The 13,736-nt window shown below is 46.3% G+C and overlaps 1 protein-coding gene across 1 annotated transcript in view; it reads left to right on the top strand.

The window, feature by feature from the left end:
• The first annotated feature begins 2,870 nt into the window (after positions 1-2,870).
• The window catches only part of KCTD13 (potassium channel tetramerization domain containing 13), a 13,251-nt gene continuing 2,385 nt past the window's right edge, over positions 2,871-13,736 (top strand). The window contains exons 1-5 of the mRNA XM_007452758.1: positions 2,871-3,331; positions 4,731-4,900; positions 12,380-12,469; positions 12,559-12,611; positions 13,287-13,482. Coding sequence (XP_007452820.1) covers positions 3,088-3,331; positions 4,731-4,900; positions 12,380-12,469; positions 12,559-12,611; positions 13,287-13,482 — 753 coding nt within the window. The 5' untranslated portion in view covers positions 2,871-3,087. The remainder of the gene's footprint in view (positions 3,332-4,730; positions 4,901-12,379; positions 12,470-12,558; positions 12,612-13,286; positions 13,483-13,736) is intronic.

Raw genomic sequence — 13,736 nt, 5'->3', positions numbered from 1 at the left:
CTCCTCATGAGGGTTTCTTATCTTTTTGTTCTAAGGTTAACTCTCAAATAAAGAATCTTGTTCTTGTCCCAAGTTCCCCAAAATGGCCACTGCAATTCTAAATTGTCCCTAGTGAAATTGGGTCAGTTAGAAAGATAAGGGTACGAGTTAGTGTAATTGTGAGAAAACATGAAGGAATCAGGTATTTGGCCCAGTTTTAGTTGAGACAAGAGTTCATAAGGCCAGTGCTGTTCAACCTTGTATCTCTAGAACTTGGCAAAGACCAGTCATCACTGATCAGAAGCCAGGGAAAATGACCTGATTCTGGGCAGAAGAAATGAAAAAAAGGAGTTCTCAGGGACACAGACAAAACTGAGGAAGAAGTCCTTATAAAGGTTTGGAATGGCAACTGAGGCAAAGTTTATTCAAAGGACACTGGTTTGAGGATACTTTCTGAGTTCCATAGTCTCCAGGGCTGGCTGTAGGACAGACTTATTGGGCCTTGGTTGATGGAGTTATTTGTCTGGTTAATTCTGATAACAAATGACACTCCAGCATGCTAACTAGTTACATGACTCCTGAGCAGCTAGCATCCCCAACTTCTTAGAGGGATAAGTGGCGTTCAGCCACCAGAGACTGAGCAATAAATAACAGGTTCATGTTGCCCTCAGACATCCAGGGCTACATACCCATCCTTTCCCTATAGACTTTTCCTCTTACAGACAAACAACATTCAAAACACTAGACGGGGGGAACCACATAGATGTAGAAAGCCAGAAAACAAATTCCCCAAGGAAAAATAAAAATCTAATTGGATAACCAAAAAAATGGAAGAGGACCTTACTCCAAGGAAAATAAACAAAATAATCCCAACACTCAAGGGTCTCAGTGGAACATCAGAGCTCAATTCAGCAAGAACTTACCTCCCAGCCATGGGCAGGATGGCACCTCAAATAGTTAGAGACACTAGGGGTCTCAGATGTGCACATTATTACTAGAGTCAAGGGTTCCAGTCCAAGGAAGTGAGGGCTTCAGCTGAATCTCTGTAGATCCTCCATTTCTGATAATGCCCTCCAGCCAAAGACTACCAGGAACACACCTGTAGTAGAATGAGGGAGACCGCACACCACGGGGAACCCATTCTGGGCATCTCAGCAAGTGCATATTAAAAAGGACTTATTACAGGATTGGGGCTTGTGTTAGATGATTTTCTGGGAGAGTTTGAGAAAGGGGATATCTGCTCTAGGTTGGATGCTGTCAGGAAGTGGGGATAATTCTGGTTTTCTTTCTTTCTTTCTTTCTTTTTCTTTGCGGTACGCGGGCCTCTCACTGCTGCGGCCTCTCCCGTTGCAGAGCACAGGCTCCGGACGCGCAGGCTCAGCAGCCATGGCTCAGGGATCCAGCAGCTCCACGGCAGCTCCAGCCATGGCTCAGGGACCCACAGCCCCACGGTGGTGGGACGCCACCAGGGAAACCCCTTTCTGGTTTTCTTAATAATTCTTATCTAGAAGTTAGGAGGAATGGATCAGTGCTCAAGCTGTAGTTGGTAAAGAAGCAGCAGTCACTCAAACTGTGGAGAGGGTTGTGTTTGGTCATTTTTGTGGTCTGGACAATGTTCTCGTTTTCGTGTTCAGGCATGATTATGGAATGGTCTTTCTCTCCATCCATCAGCAACTGGTTTTGTCTGATGTTGGTGGTCTGTAGAATTGTTTATGCTCAACAAGGCAACACCACAGCCTAGCTAATAGTGCCAGGCCCCCTACTAGCAACACTGAGGCTTCTGAAGGAAGAGTGCAAACTAGCTCCCAGTTGTCATGAGCTGCTTTTCTCTTTTTCACCAGCTACATTTGAAAAATCAGAATTGGCAATCCTTTTGGTAAAACATGGGCTCTCCAGGTCACCACAGGACTCATGACTCCCCAGTACCTTGTAACTGGTCTGCCCCACTCATTTACACTCCTACCTTGTCTCCTGGCATTTAAATTTGCACCCCTCACTAGCAGAAAAGGAACCAAGCAAGCCCAGAGAGAAGTGACTTGCCTGATCACCCAGTGAACTGATGGCAAGGCGGAAACTACAACTTTGTGTTTAGTTTTCCCTCCAGAGGATCCATCTGCTAGACATTCAGGTCGATTGTTAAATCTCTGAGGTATCAGCCTCTCAACTGAATATGGATGGGATCGGATAAAAACACTTCTCACCACACTTTATCAACAACGTGTTCCCAGCTTACTTCTCCTTTCTTTAGGGGTTGGGTGTATCACGACATCGGTTGGGATTCTAAGGCCTTTGCTCAGCTGCTCCAGGCCCTCCTGACCTTCTTTCTGCTTCTCAAATATGCCAAGTGTGTTCCGGCCTGAGGGTCTTTGTATTTGCCCTTGGCTCTGCCAGTAACTCTCCGCCCTCACACCTCCACGGGGCCGCTTCTTCTGAGTTTCAGCTCAGTATCACCTCCTCAGGGAAGCCTTCCATGACGACCTTACCTGCTCACACCCTGCATGCCCTAGCACTATCGCCATCTCCTCTGCGAGGCCACATCCCTCTAGCCTCCTTTAAGAGCGTCCCTCGTTCGCAGCTCCCCTCAGTCTGTCAAATGCGCGGGGGTGGGAGGCGGGAAACTGTGCCCAAGCCCCTGCTTCTCCGGGCCAGTTTTCCCTTTACGCCCACGAAGCGGTATGAGAGCAGAGACACGCGGCGGGGACACCGGTTTCCACAACAGGCTGGTGGCCAAGCGCCTTCTACACCGGGTCTCCAGGACTGGCGACTGGACCGCACTTCCCGCGGCGCCCTGCCGCGCGGCAGCCGGCGCTCAACCCCTCCACCGGCCCAAGGCCACTACGCATGCTCCGCACTTCCGGCCCCGCGAGGTCGGGGGCGGGAGCTTGACGCGCCTGCGCAGCTTGTCGCCCGGCTTCCGGGCGGTGCAGGCGCGATGGGTCTGAGGGCCAGTGTCTTTGAGTAGCGGCGGTGTAGAGGCGTGCGGGCCCAGAGGTCCGGCCCGAGGGCTCAGGACCGGGGTCTTTGGGAGCGGCCGGGGGGGGCGCAGAGAGAACCTAGGATCGCTGCCCGCCGCCACCACCAGGCAGCGCCCCGCCGCCACCCCCAGGCATGTCGGCCGAGGCCTCGGGCCCAGAGGCGCCCGAGGCCCCGTCCCTGGAAGTCCCTAAGCCCTCAGGTCTCGAGCCTGGCTCCGCTGCCTACGGTCTCAAGCCACTGACCACGAACAGCAAGTACGTGAAGCTGAACGTGGGCGGCTCGCTGCACTACACGACGCTGCGCACCCTCACGGGACAGGACACCATGCTCAAGGCCATGTTCAGCGGCCGCGCGGAGGTGCTCACTGACGCCGGAGGTACGCGAGCTGCCCTTGCTTACTGTCCTGCGTCCTCCAGATCCACGTCTCCCTTTCCCGTGGTCTTTCCTGGCCCAGTCTCCTCATGCCCGTTCTCTGCCACCGTCCAGTCAGTTCATTCTCACCCCCTCCAGCCCCCACATCCCGTCTCATCTCGCCTGGCTCGGTCATGATCGCCCTCCCTCCTCCGGTTTACCCCCAGCAGTAGTAACCAACATTCATGGACATCCCCCGCCCCTCCAGCTACTCTGCCGGGCGCTGTGGTAAGTGATTCAACATGTCAGCTCCCAGTTTTCATGACTGCTTCCCACTGACTCTCCCACCCTTCACGCCTCAGCTCAAAAGACTTGGGAACCAGCCCAGCTGCCAACAACATCCTTCCAGGCACCCTTCATCAGTTTCTTCCACCTGCCCAGCCTTTTGTTCCCCTCTCTACCTCAGCACTGCCAACAGCCATCCCCGAGAGTTGGAGGATCTTGTCGGTCTCCGTTCCCCTAACGCAGGTTCCTGTACACTCTAGAACTCCATCTGTAAATACAGACTGTAGAAGGAGAGGGCAGCTTTGGGTTTGCCAGGGACGCCAGAGCGGAGAGTGGACAGTTCTCTTTGGCAGGCGAGCCCCTTACCTTCCCGAAGTGTTGCATTCAGGTCTGGGCCCCATATGCCCAAGTGGAACCTTAAAGTTTGGTGGCAGGGTTGAGGGTGGTGGAGGTGGAGTGGATTCAGAAGGGGTTGAGGGTTGTGAGAGCTGGAAAGTAAAATTTGGGGAGGTAGAGCTCACCCTTCAAATACCTGAAGGTGAAGAATTTATTTATTCAATAAGTATTTGTAAAATGCCAGTGCGGGAGATAGTTTGGTACACAAATCTGATAAGCTAAGCCTTATGGAGTTTTCTTTTTTTGTGGGGGCAGGGGGGGAATAAGCAAGTAAACATACTAAAACAAAAGCGAAATATGTAATTTCAGATAGCAATAAGTATATTATGAAGAATAGAAGGAAGAATATATATCTTTATATTCTATGAAGAATATAAAGGTTAAAATGGTAGTAAACTGGACGGTGGGGTGGACATTCTAATTAAATAGGATGGTCAGAATTGGCACAAGAGGTTAGAGGTTTATTGATAAGGTAATCTGTACGAACTCTCTGATGGTGAGAACCTTTTCAGTGTAGCACAGACTTGGGAGGGAATTAATTCTCTGTGGCTGGCTGTGTGACAAAGGGGCTTATGGGAGAACTCACTGGAGATGTTTTAAAGGGATTTTCTTAGCTATGGCACAGGCTTGAGACAGATCAGTATTAAGACTTGTGGCTTTCGAATCCTTCTTTCATAAAAATTTAGTAGCTCCACAGCCTTTAGCAAAGCCATCCTTCCTCCTGCCTCTCCCCACCGCACCAGGTTGGGTGCTGATTGACCGGAGCGGCCGCCACTTTGGTACAATCCTCAACTACCTGCGGGACGGGTCCGTGCCACTGCCTGAGAGTACCAGAGAACTGGGGGAGCTTCTGGGCGAAGCACGCTACTACCTGGTACAGGGACTGATTGAGGACTGCCAGCTGGCACTGCAGGTGAGGGTCCCTTCCCCACCTCCTGAGTCCCACCCCTATGCTCATGTCCCTGGGAGAGCTGCCCAAGCAGCTAGCTATTAAGATATTAAAGAAAAACAAAAGGAAGTATGGGGCACTGCCTGGAGGAGTTGCCTCTGGCCTGGCTCTGACCAGCCATGACACCAGAGAATTTGGGGGTACTGTCCTCTGCATTTCTGCTGCCTCAGGCAGGGCCCCCCTCACCACCTCATGCCAAGACTACTACAGTGGTTAAATGACTACTGTCTCTGTTTCTTGCTGTTTCTACCCAGCCAATCCAGCTGTTACACTAGCACCTGAATAATCATCCTTAAACACAATCCCAATTTATTCTCTCCCTTGCTCAGAAATCCCAAATAATGCCCTTGTCCCACTAAGGGGAAAAAAAAAAAGTCTGAATTTAAATTGGAATATAATGACCTCCATGATCTGGTCCTATCCTGGGAGGCAGCATTCCATCCCTCCCAGGGCTTTAAATAATTCTTTTTTTTCTAGCAGTGAAATACTATAGAAGCAGTCACACTCAATAAAACAGGGTTGGGGGTTCCAGGGCCCCACCTGCTGTGCTTCTTTTCTGGGGATCTCTTAGGATTCTGAGAAGAGTTTGGAAAGCACAGCCAGGAGATATGGGTTAAGTGTCACTCCACCACAGCTGACTGAGTGACCTTGAGTGAGTCAATTCCTACCTCTGGCATTCTGTTCTCATGTTCCAAAAGATAGGGAAATGAGAAAAATATGTGCAGTGTAGTGAGTTTCACATAAAGCCTTTTATTCTGTTCTATTTTTACAATGTGAAAAGTGTCCTTTTATGATACAATATTAATAGGAGATTGTAAGAATTTTTTTTTGATGCCCTTTATATTCAATATATTAAAAAGTGGCAACTATGAACAACTTTCTGTTATCTTGGGGAATACTTATTGGACCTTGAAATCCAAAAGTATAGAATTCCTTTGGGCAATATCTATGTTTTTCAAGCTTTTTGACTGCATCTCATAGAGATGCATAAAATGCATTTTATACTTGCATGTATATGACTGAAATAAGTTTTATAAAATGATACTTTTAGTGAAATACACTCTGAGATATTCTGTTTTCTTTCTTTCTAATGCCGTTTTTAACCCATTAAATTTATTTCATGACCCATTAGTGGGTTACCACTTGCAGTTTAAAAAACATCAAACTAGATGATTTTGGAAGTGCATTCCTGTTCTGTAACTTTACATTTATCTAATGTTATCTCACATCCACTGTGTGTTAGGATTTGTTCTGTTACCTTCTTGTACCCCCGTTTGACATAAAAAGAAACATGAGGGAAGCTGGGGATATATTCAAGGTGAAAGAGCCGGTAAGCAGCAAAGCTCAGAGTCAACCCCAGGTGCCTTACCCCCAAGTGCAGTGCTTTTTCTTCTGTGCTCAGCTGCCTCCTTTGCAAGCTTCCCCGAGACCATTCTCATTCCCCACTCCACTCAGCTAGAATAATATGCTTGTTTGTTTGGAGGTTTGGGGTTTGGAGTTCTTTGTTTGCTTGTTTCTTTCTTCCTTTTTGGCCGCCCCGCATACGATGATGCGGGATCTTACTTCCCAGACCAGGGATCGAACCCATGCCCCCTGCAGTGGAAGCTGGGAGTCTTAACCAGTGGACCACCAGGGAAATCCCGTTGTTTTTAAGATTCTGGTACAGAGAATTGAGTTCACCATTCTTCTCAGTGTGTGGCACTTAAACATCATTAATCTATGCAGATCTTTTCTCTTTTTATATTTTCCTTCATTCCCAGTCCCCTGCCCACTTCCCTTTTCCCCATAGGTACCCCTCCAGTTCTAATGTTTTAATACATTTCCTTGGATTATGTTTGTACCATTAAAAAACTAAAACATTGTTTTGTATACATATGTATTTTAAATTTCCATAAATGTCATTGAGCTATGGATTGTGTGTTCTGTTTCTTAATTCAACACTTTTTCCAAGTTCTATTCACGCTGCTGTATGTACATTTAGTTCTTTGCTTCTGACCGCTGCACAGGAATCTATGGTGTGCATTCAACCATATTTTATTTATACATTCCCCTGAGGTTGGAAACCTAGATTGCCTCCCGCTTCCTGCCCCCACAAACGATGCCACCATGAGCATCTTTGTATGTGTGCCCTTGTGGGTCCTGGGTCAGTGTTTCTCATGATTGTAGCTGGGAATGGAATTGCTGGGCCGCAGGACACATGCAAACAAATTTCAGCAAGTATCATCAGATTACTCTCCCAAATGGCTGTAGCACCTTGTACTCTTGATGAGCAGTGCATAAGGAATCCTGTTTCTGCATATCCTCAGCAACTCATGGCATCACCCAGCATTCTAATTTTGCCAATCTGATTGGTATAGAGTGATTTCATTTTAATTTGCATGCTTCTGATTACTAATTAGATTGAGCATCTTTTCACATACTAGCTTTTTTGGTTTCCCCTTCAGTGAATTGCCAATTCATATTCTTTACCAAATTTTCTACTGAGTTTCCTATCTTTTTCTTGTTGTTTTGCAGGAGATTCTTACATATTTTAGCTTAGTTCCTAGGGAGAATTAAGCCCTATTACTCTAAGGCATGTATTTTACATAACAAATTAACTTCTCCTGTGCATCTAGAATGGTACTATTTACCTGACATTCTCAGAAGAGTTGAGAAAATAGTTACTCAAATTATTTGCTGGGTTTTGATATTCATTGAGGAAGCCCAGTTGAGAAAGTCTGTTTTAGATAATAATTTCTAGTCAGTTTTAGATGTTACCAGTAATTTCTCTTAGAATGTCACCTGTCTGTGGCATCTGTTGTTGAATAGAAATTATTCTTTTTAGTTATAAATAAATGTTTATTATTTTTAAAGCAGTCTATAAGTATTGTAGAAATTTAGAAAACACAGATCATCAAAAAAATAAAAGCACCAAATATCCTTCCAGGCCTTTTCCTGTGTGTGTGTTTGCCAAAATATGATTATGCTGTATGTGCTGTTTTGTAGTATGCTTTTTTGTTGTTTGTTAATAATTGCCATCTTTCCATGTCAGTGAAATTTTATGTAACATCAGGGGCATATACAAATTTCTCTGTTTGTTCCAGAAATGTCTTTTATATATGGTTCATCTAAACCAGGACCCGATCTAGATCCTTGCATTACATCTGGTTATTATGTTCTTTTTCCAACCCAAGCAGTCCCTTTTTTCTCAAAGTACTGACTTTCTCATAATACTGACCATCAGTTGTCCTTCACAGTGACCTACTTTCCAAATTCGCCTGATGTGGTTTGTTACCCTACCCTATCCTGAGTTTTCTCTAAATTAGATGGTAGATTTAAAAGCTTGATATTAAACATTTTGGTTGGAAAACATGTTAAGTAATGTTACATATATCATACTGTGTTATATCGAGACCTACAATATTGTTAATATGACCCATCATTAGTGATGCTCAGTACTGGCCCCTAGATTCAGATGATGATGGTTTGATCCCTCCATTGTAGTTACATTTCCTTGTTGCTAACTATAAAGTAATTTAGGCATTTTATGAATGGCAGTTACCTATCAACCACACATCCATTTATAATTCTCACCTGAATCAATAATTTCATTAGGGTTGTAGAATAATTATAATTCCTTCAACATTATTACGTGAAATTATTTATAAAGTCATGCTTTTCATTGTCAACTGGAGAGATTCTTGACTTTAATATAGTCAAATTCCTCTTTTTATTTTTCTAATGGTGTATCCTCTTAGGATCTTGTTTAAGAAGTTTATTCTACATTTTTTTTTTTTTTTTTTTTTTTTTTTTTTGCGGTATGTGGGCCTCTCACTGTCGTGGCCTTTCCCGTTGCCGGACGCGCAAGCTCAGCGGCCATGGCTCATGGGCCCAGCCGCTCCGCGGGATGTGGGATCCTCCCGGACCGGGGCCCGAACCCGTATCCCCTGCATCAGCAGGCAGACTCTCAACCACTGCGCCACCAGGGAGGCCCTATTCTACAATTTTTATTAGCTTTATAGTTTTACCTTTTGTATATGGAATTCACTGTTGTAAATGTGAATTATGAAGGGATTCAACTGTTTTTTGTCCTCTGTGGAGTGAGCTAGTTTTCTCAATGCCATCTACTACACAATCTGTGGTAGCCAGCATCCAAGATGGCGACCAGCAATTCTTGCCTCTTGCTTATTCAGGCTCTTGCTTAGTCCCCTCCCACACTGAATAGGGCTGACCTATGTAACCAGTAGGAGATTGCAGAGATGATAGTGTGTGACTTCTAAAGCTAGGTCATAAAAGACCCATAGCAGTTTCTGCCTCTCTTGGATCACTCACTCTGGGGAAGCCAGCTGCCATGTGAGCATATTCATGTACCCCTAAGGGAAAGGTCCACTTGGTGAGGAACTGAAGCCTACTGCCAACGGCCAGCACAGACTTCCAGCCAAATTGGTGAACTATCCCAGAATTGGATCCTTTAGGCCCAATCAAGTCTTCAGATAACTACAGCCCTGGTCAACATTTGGACTCCAACTCCATGAGAGACCCTCGGCCAGGACCACCTAACTAAGCCAGTCTCAAGCTCCCAACCCACAGAAACTGTGTGAGATAATAAATGTTTATTGTTGTTTTAAGCTGCTAAGTTTGTACTAATTTGTTACCCAGTAACGGATAACAGATTTTGGTATCTGGAGTGGGGTTCTGCCATAACAGGAACCTAAAACGTGGGAGCGGCTTTAGAACTGGGAAGAGGGCAGAAGCTGGAAGGACTTGAGAACAGTGTTAATAAAAGCCTAAAGAGCTTTAAAGAGTATTCATAGAAGTCTGATGACCTTTGAGGAGGCTGCAGTGTGGAACATGTTTACTGGAAAGTGGTAGAAAGGGGGTCCTTGTTATATAGTGGCAGATGTAGCAACACTGTCTCCTACAGTAATGTAGAAAGTAGGAAACATACTAATGATCTGGGTGATCTATAGCTAAAGAAATTTCCAGATAGAATGTTGAAGTGCCACAGGTTTCTTGTTGCTTATGGTGAAACAGAAGAGGAGAAGGTAAGCTAAAGGAAAAAGAATTGAACAAAAAGGAGCCAGGAATTTGGGGGGCTTGGAAATTCCCAGTCTTTCAGATAACAACTGATGTTAAAATTAGCAAATAGCTTCCAGGCAAAGATCAAACACAGGGCATTCTCAGTAAAACATGGTCTGAAGATGAAGCTGAGGATGTGATTGTAAAATCCTTTAAGACCTCAGAAATATCCAAGAAGATGCCTCAGAGAACCATTCAATCAAATAATAGCACTTCTAAGAAGCTTAAGGCTATTGTCAGGCAGCAGTCTCAGCATAAGCCCAAAGTAGAGAAGAGCTTATCTCACAAAGATGTGTGGGTGAGGCTTTTGTCTAATGAACTGAACCCCAGGACTCACAAGACACCCATTAAGTTTTTAAGAGAATTATATTGGCAGAAACACTGCCAGCTTAGACTGGAAGGGACAGAGAGGAGAAGAAGCCTTTGGACCCTCGAAGTTCTACAGGCAGAAAGCAGGCTAAGGAAACTATGGAGCTGCAAACACGGACTGTCTTTCATGGAAATGGAAGGATGACTCAGGTCAGAGCCAAGAGCCATAGAGAATCATTCCTGGACAGGAGTAGACATCAGAGAGCTCCCAATATTTGTCCAACTGGATTACAGAATTTCTGTGAAGCAGTGACTTCTCTGTGCCTCCTGCACCCCTCCTCACCTTTAGAACAAGAGTGTTTATCCTAATGCCTGTTCCACATGTTGCATGTGGAGTGTGTGGGAGAGATAACTAGTCTCTTTAGTTCACAGGTCATCAGATCCAGAGAAAATGTACCTAAGGAGCTGTAGTTAAGGAACACCGCCCAAGAAGCATTGTCCCCACCTGGACCTGATTTAGATGACCAGATTCTGTACTTCAGTGCTGTAATAGGATGGGACTTTGGGGGATCTTGGGAGGGGGTGAGTGTGTTTTGTGTATGGGAGGGATTTGAATCAATGGGAGCCAGAAAGTGGACTCTGGAGCCAGCCTCCAAGGCAGTCCCCAATGATTCTTGTTCCCTAGTACTCATTGCCTTGTGTTCCCTCCCACACTGAATAGGGCTAACAAAACTAGGTCATAAAAGACAGTGAGGCCTCCACCTTGCTCTCTCTTGGATTATTTGCTCTGGAGAAGCCAGCTGCCATATTGTGAGGACACTCAAGCAACCCAACGGAGAGGTCTAAATGACAGGGATCAGATATTTCCTGCCAATAGCCAGCCTGAACTTGCCAGCCATTTGAATAAGCTTTCTCAGAAACAAATCTTCCAAACCCAGACATGCCTTCAGATTACTGCAGCCCCAGCTGACTTGACTGTAACCTTGTGAGAGACCCCATGCCAAAAACATTCAGCTAAGCCACTCCTGAATTCCTGAATATCTATTCTGACCCACAGGAATGGGTAATAAGTATTTGCTGTTGGTTTAAGCTGTTCAGTTTGGGGACAGTTTGTTATACAGCGATAACTAATACACACTTGCCGCACTGATTTGTGATGTTCTCTCTATAAATATCAGTTCTCCTATATACACCAGTCTGTTTCCAAGTTCTCTGTTGTGTTTCATTGTTTTTGTTTCTGCACCAGAACTACATTGTTTTCATTATTATGGCTTTGTAAGATATTTTAATATCTGGGAGGGTCAATCTCTTTTCTTGCTTGACTTTTTTTAAAAATTGACCTAAGTAATAGTAGACTTATTCTTCCAAATTAATTTTAGAAAAACTCTTAGGAGTTTCTCAAAGAAAAAAAATCTTCTGGAATTTGTATTAGAATTGCACATCTAGCTTTTAGGTTGGGAGAGGTGAGAGGGGTTTTGGCATGAAGATTCTAGAAAGCAGAGAAGAGGAAAGAAACCTATGTGTCTGGTTCTGATTCTCTCTCCAGCCTTCCACCTAGCCCAGTTCATTCGTTCACCAGATATTTATTGAGCATCTACTGTAAATTGATACTTATTGTCTAGGAAGAGACCATGAGCAAATATACCAAAAAATGAGAAAATATGAGGAACTGAGTGCCATGAAGAAAGTGAACTGATAGTGTGAAAAAGAAGTAGAGGAGGCTGCTTAGCCAGGGAGCTTAGGGTGGAGGACCAGCACCCTCCTAGGGGCACTGTTTGAGCTGAGATCTGAATAGCATGAAGGGGCCAGCCATGCAACCGAGTGCAGCCTGTTGCCGGCAGTGGCAGCTGCAAAGGGCCTGGTGGGCACAAGCTGGATGCGCGAAGGAACAGGTGGGGCTGAAGTCCAGCAGGCAGGGGAGAGTGGTAGAGACGAGATCAGAGTTCGCATCGTGCAGAGTCTTGTGTGGACTACTAAGGAGTCTGGATTTTTTTCCCAAAGGCAACAAGCAGTTTTTAGGTTGGGGAGTGAGTGACCTCTGGTTGTGCGGTTAATCACCTTCCGCTTCTTCTCCAGCAAAAAAGGGAGAACCTGTCCCCGCTGTGCCTCATCCCCACGGTGACATCTCCCCGGGAGGAGCAGCAGCTCCTGGCCAGCACCTCCAAGGTGAGGCCCCTGAGCCCTGTAGGGTGGAGGCTGGGGGCCTATCCCGGCAGCCTGACCCCCACCCTTCTCCATCCTTTCTCCCGCAACAGCCCGTGGTGAAGCTCCTGCACAACCGCAGTAACAACAAGTACTCCTACACCAGGTGACCCCCTCAGGGGCGGGGAGGTGCACTGGGTGGAATCCTGGGCTCAAGCACAGCTCTGCTCCTGGCCCAAGGGGAGGATTATGGCCGCATGGGGGCGGGGGGTGGGGGGCGAAAAGAATCCTGCCTGGATGCAAATTCTAGCTCTGCCACTTACCCACTGGGTACTTTGGACAGGTCATTTTCACTTCTGAGCTTCAGTTTTATCATCAGTAAACTGGGGCCCAGGTGAGGATTAGATGATGATTACTAGCATTTGTTATAAGAGGCATGGCTCTAAGTGCTTTACATATATTTACTCACATAATCCTCACAGTTGTTTGAAGTAGGTATTGTTGTGATCTCCATTTTACAGATGAGGCAACTGAGGCACCGAGAGGTGAAGTAACTTGCTTAGTGTCACTCAGTTAAAAAGTGGTGGAGCTAGGATGCCAGGTGAGGTAGCTTGGCTCCAGAGCCTGCATGGGGTAGCCACTCTGCTGTGCTGGGATTTGCTGAGCAAATGCTGCTTCCATTCTGAGGCCTCCTTAGCCTGGCCCCGGGGGTGGAGGAAGCTTCATTCTGGGCACCAAACTCCTAGGTAGGACTAGAGTGCTAGATATCTGGGCCCCTAAGCTTGGGGAAACAGAGGGAGGAAGCCATTTGTGCTGAGCCTCTTGGCCCCCTGGTCCTCAGCACTTCAGATGACAACCTACTTAAGAACATCGAGCTGTTTGACAAACTGGCCCTGCGCTTCCATGGGCGGCTGCTTTTCCTCAAGGATGTTCTGGGGGATGAGATCTGCTGCTGGTCTTTCTACGGGCAGGGCCGCAAAATCGCCGAGGTGTGCTGCACCTCCATTGTCTATGCCACGGAGAAGAAGCAGACCAAGGTCAGAAGGGGTTCAGGGCCTGGTCAGGGAGGGCTGTGGTGGTGGGCAGGACGAGCACCCTGGACAAAGCTCAGCAGATCAGGCTGAGGGGAAATCCATCACCGGAGTTCTAAGTTCTGGGGTCTTAGTTCTGTAACCTTGGGCAAGTCATCTGACTTCTGTGGGTCTCTGCTTCTCTACCTGTGAAAGGAGGGTGTTGGATTAGAGTGGGATCCTTAATCTAGGCCAGTTGGGTTTCAAGGCTATCTTGAAAG

The sequence above is a fragment of the Lipotes vexillifer genome, unplaced genomic scaffold (genome assembly GCF_000442215.2).
Source record: "Lipotes vexillifer unplaced genomic scaffold, Lipotes_vexillifer_v1.1 scaffold426, whole genome shotgun sequence".
Lineage (NCBI taxonomy): Eukaryota > Metazoa > Chordata > Mammalia > Artiodactyla > Lipotidae > Lipotes > Lipotes vexillifer.
The sequence above is the reverse complement of the archived record's forward strand: the minus strand, read 5'-3'. Positions and strand labels throughout refer to the sequence as shown.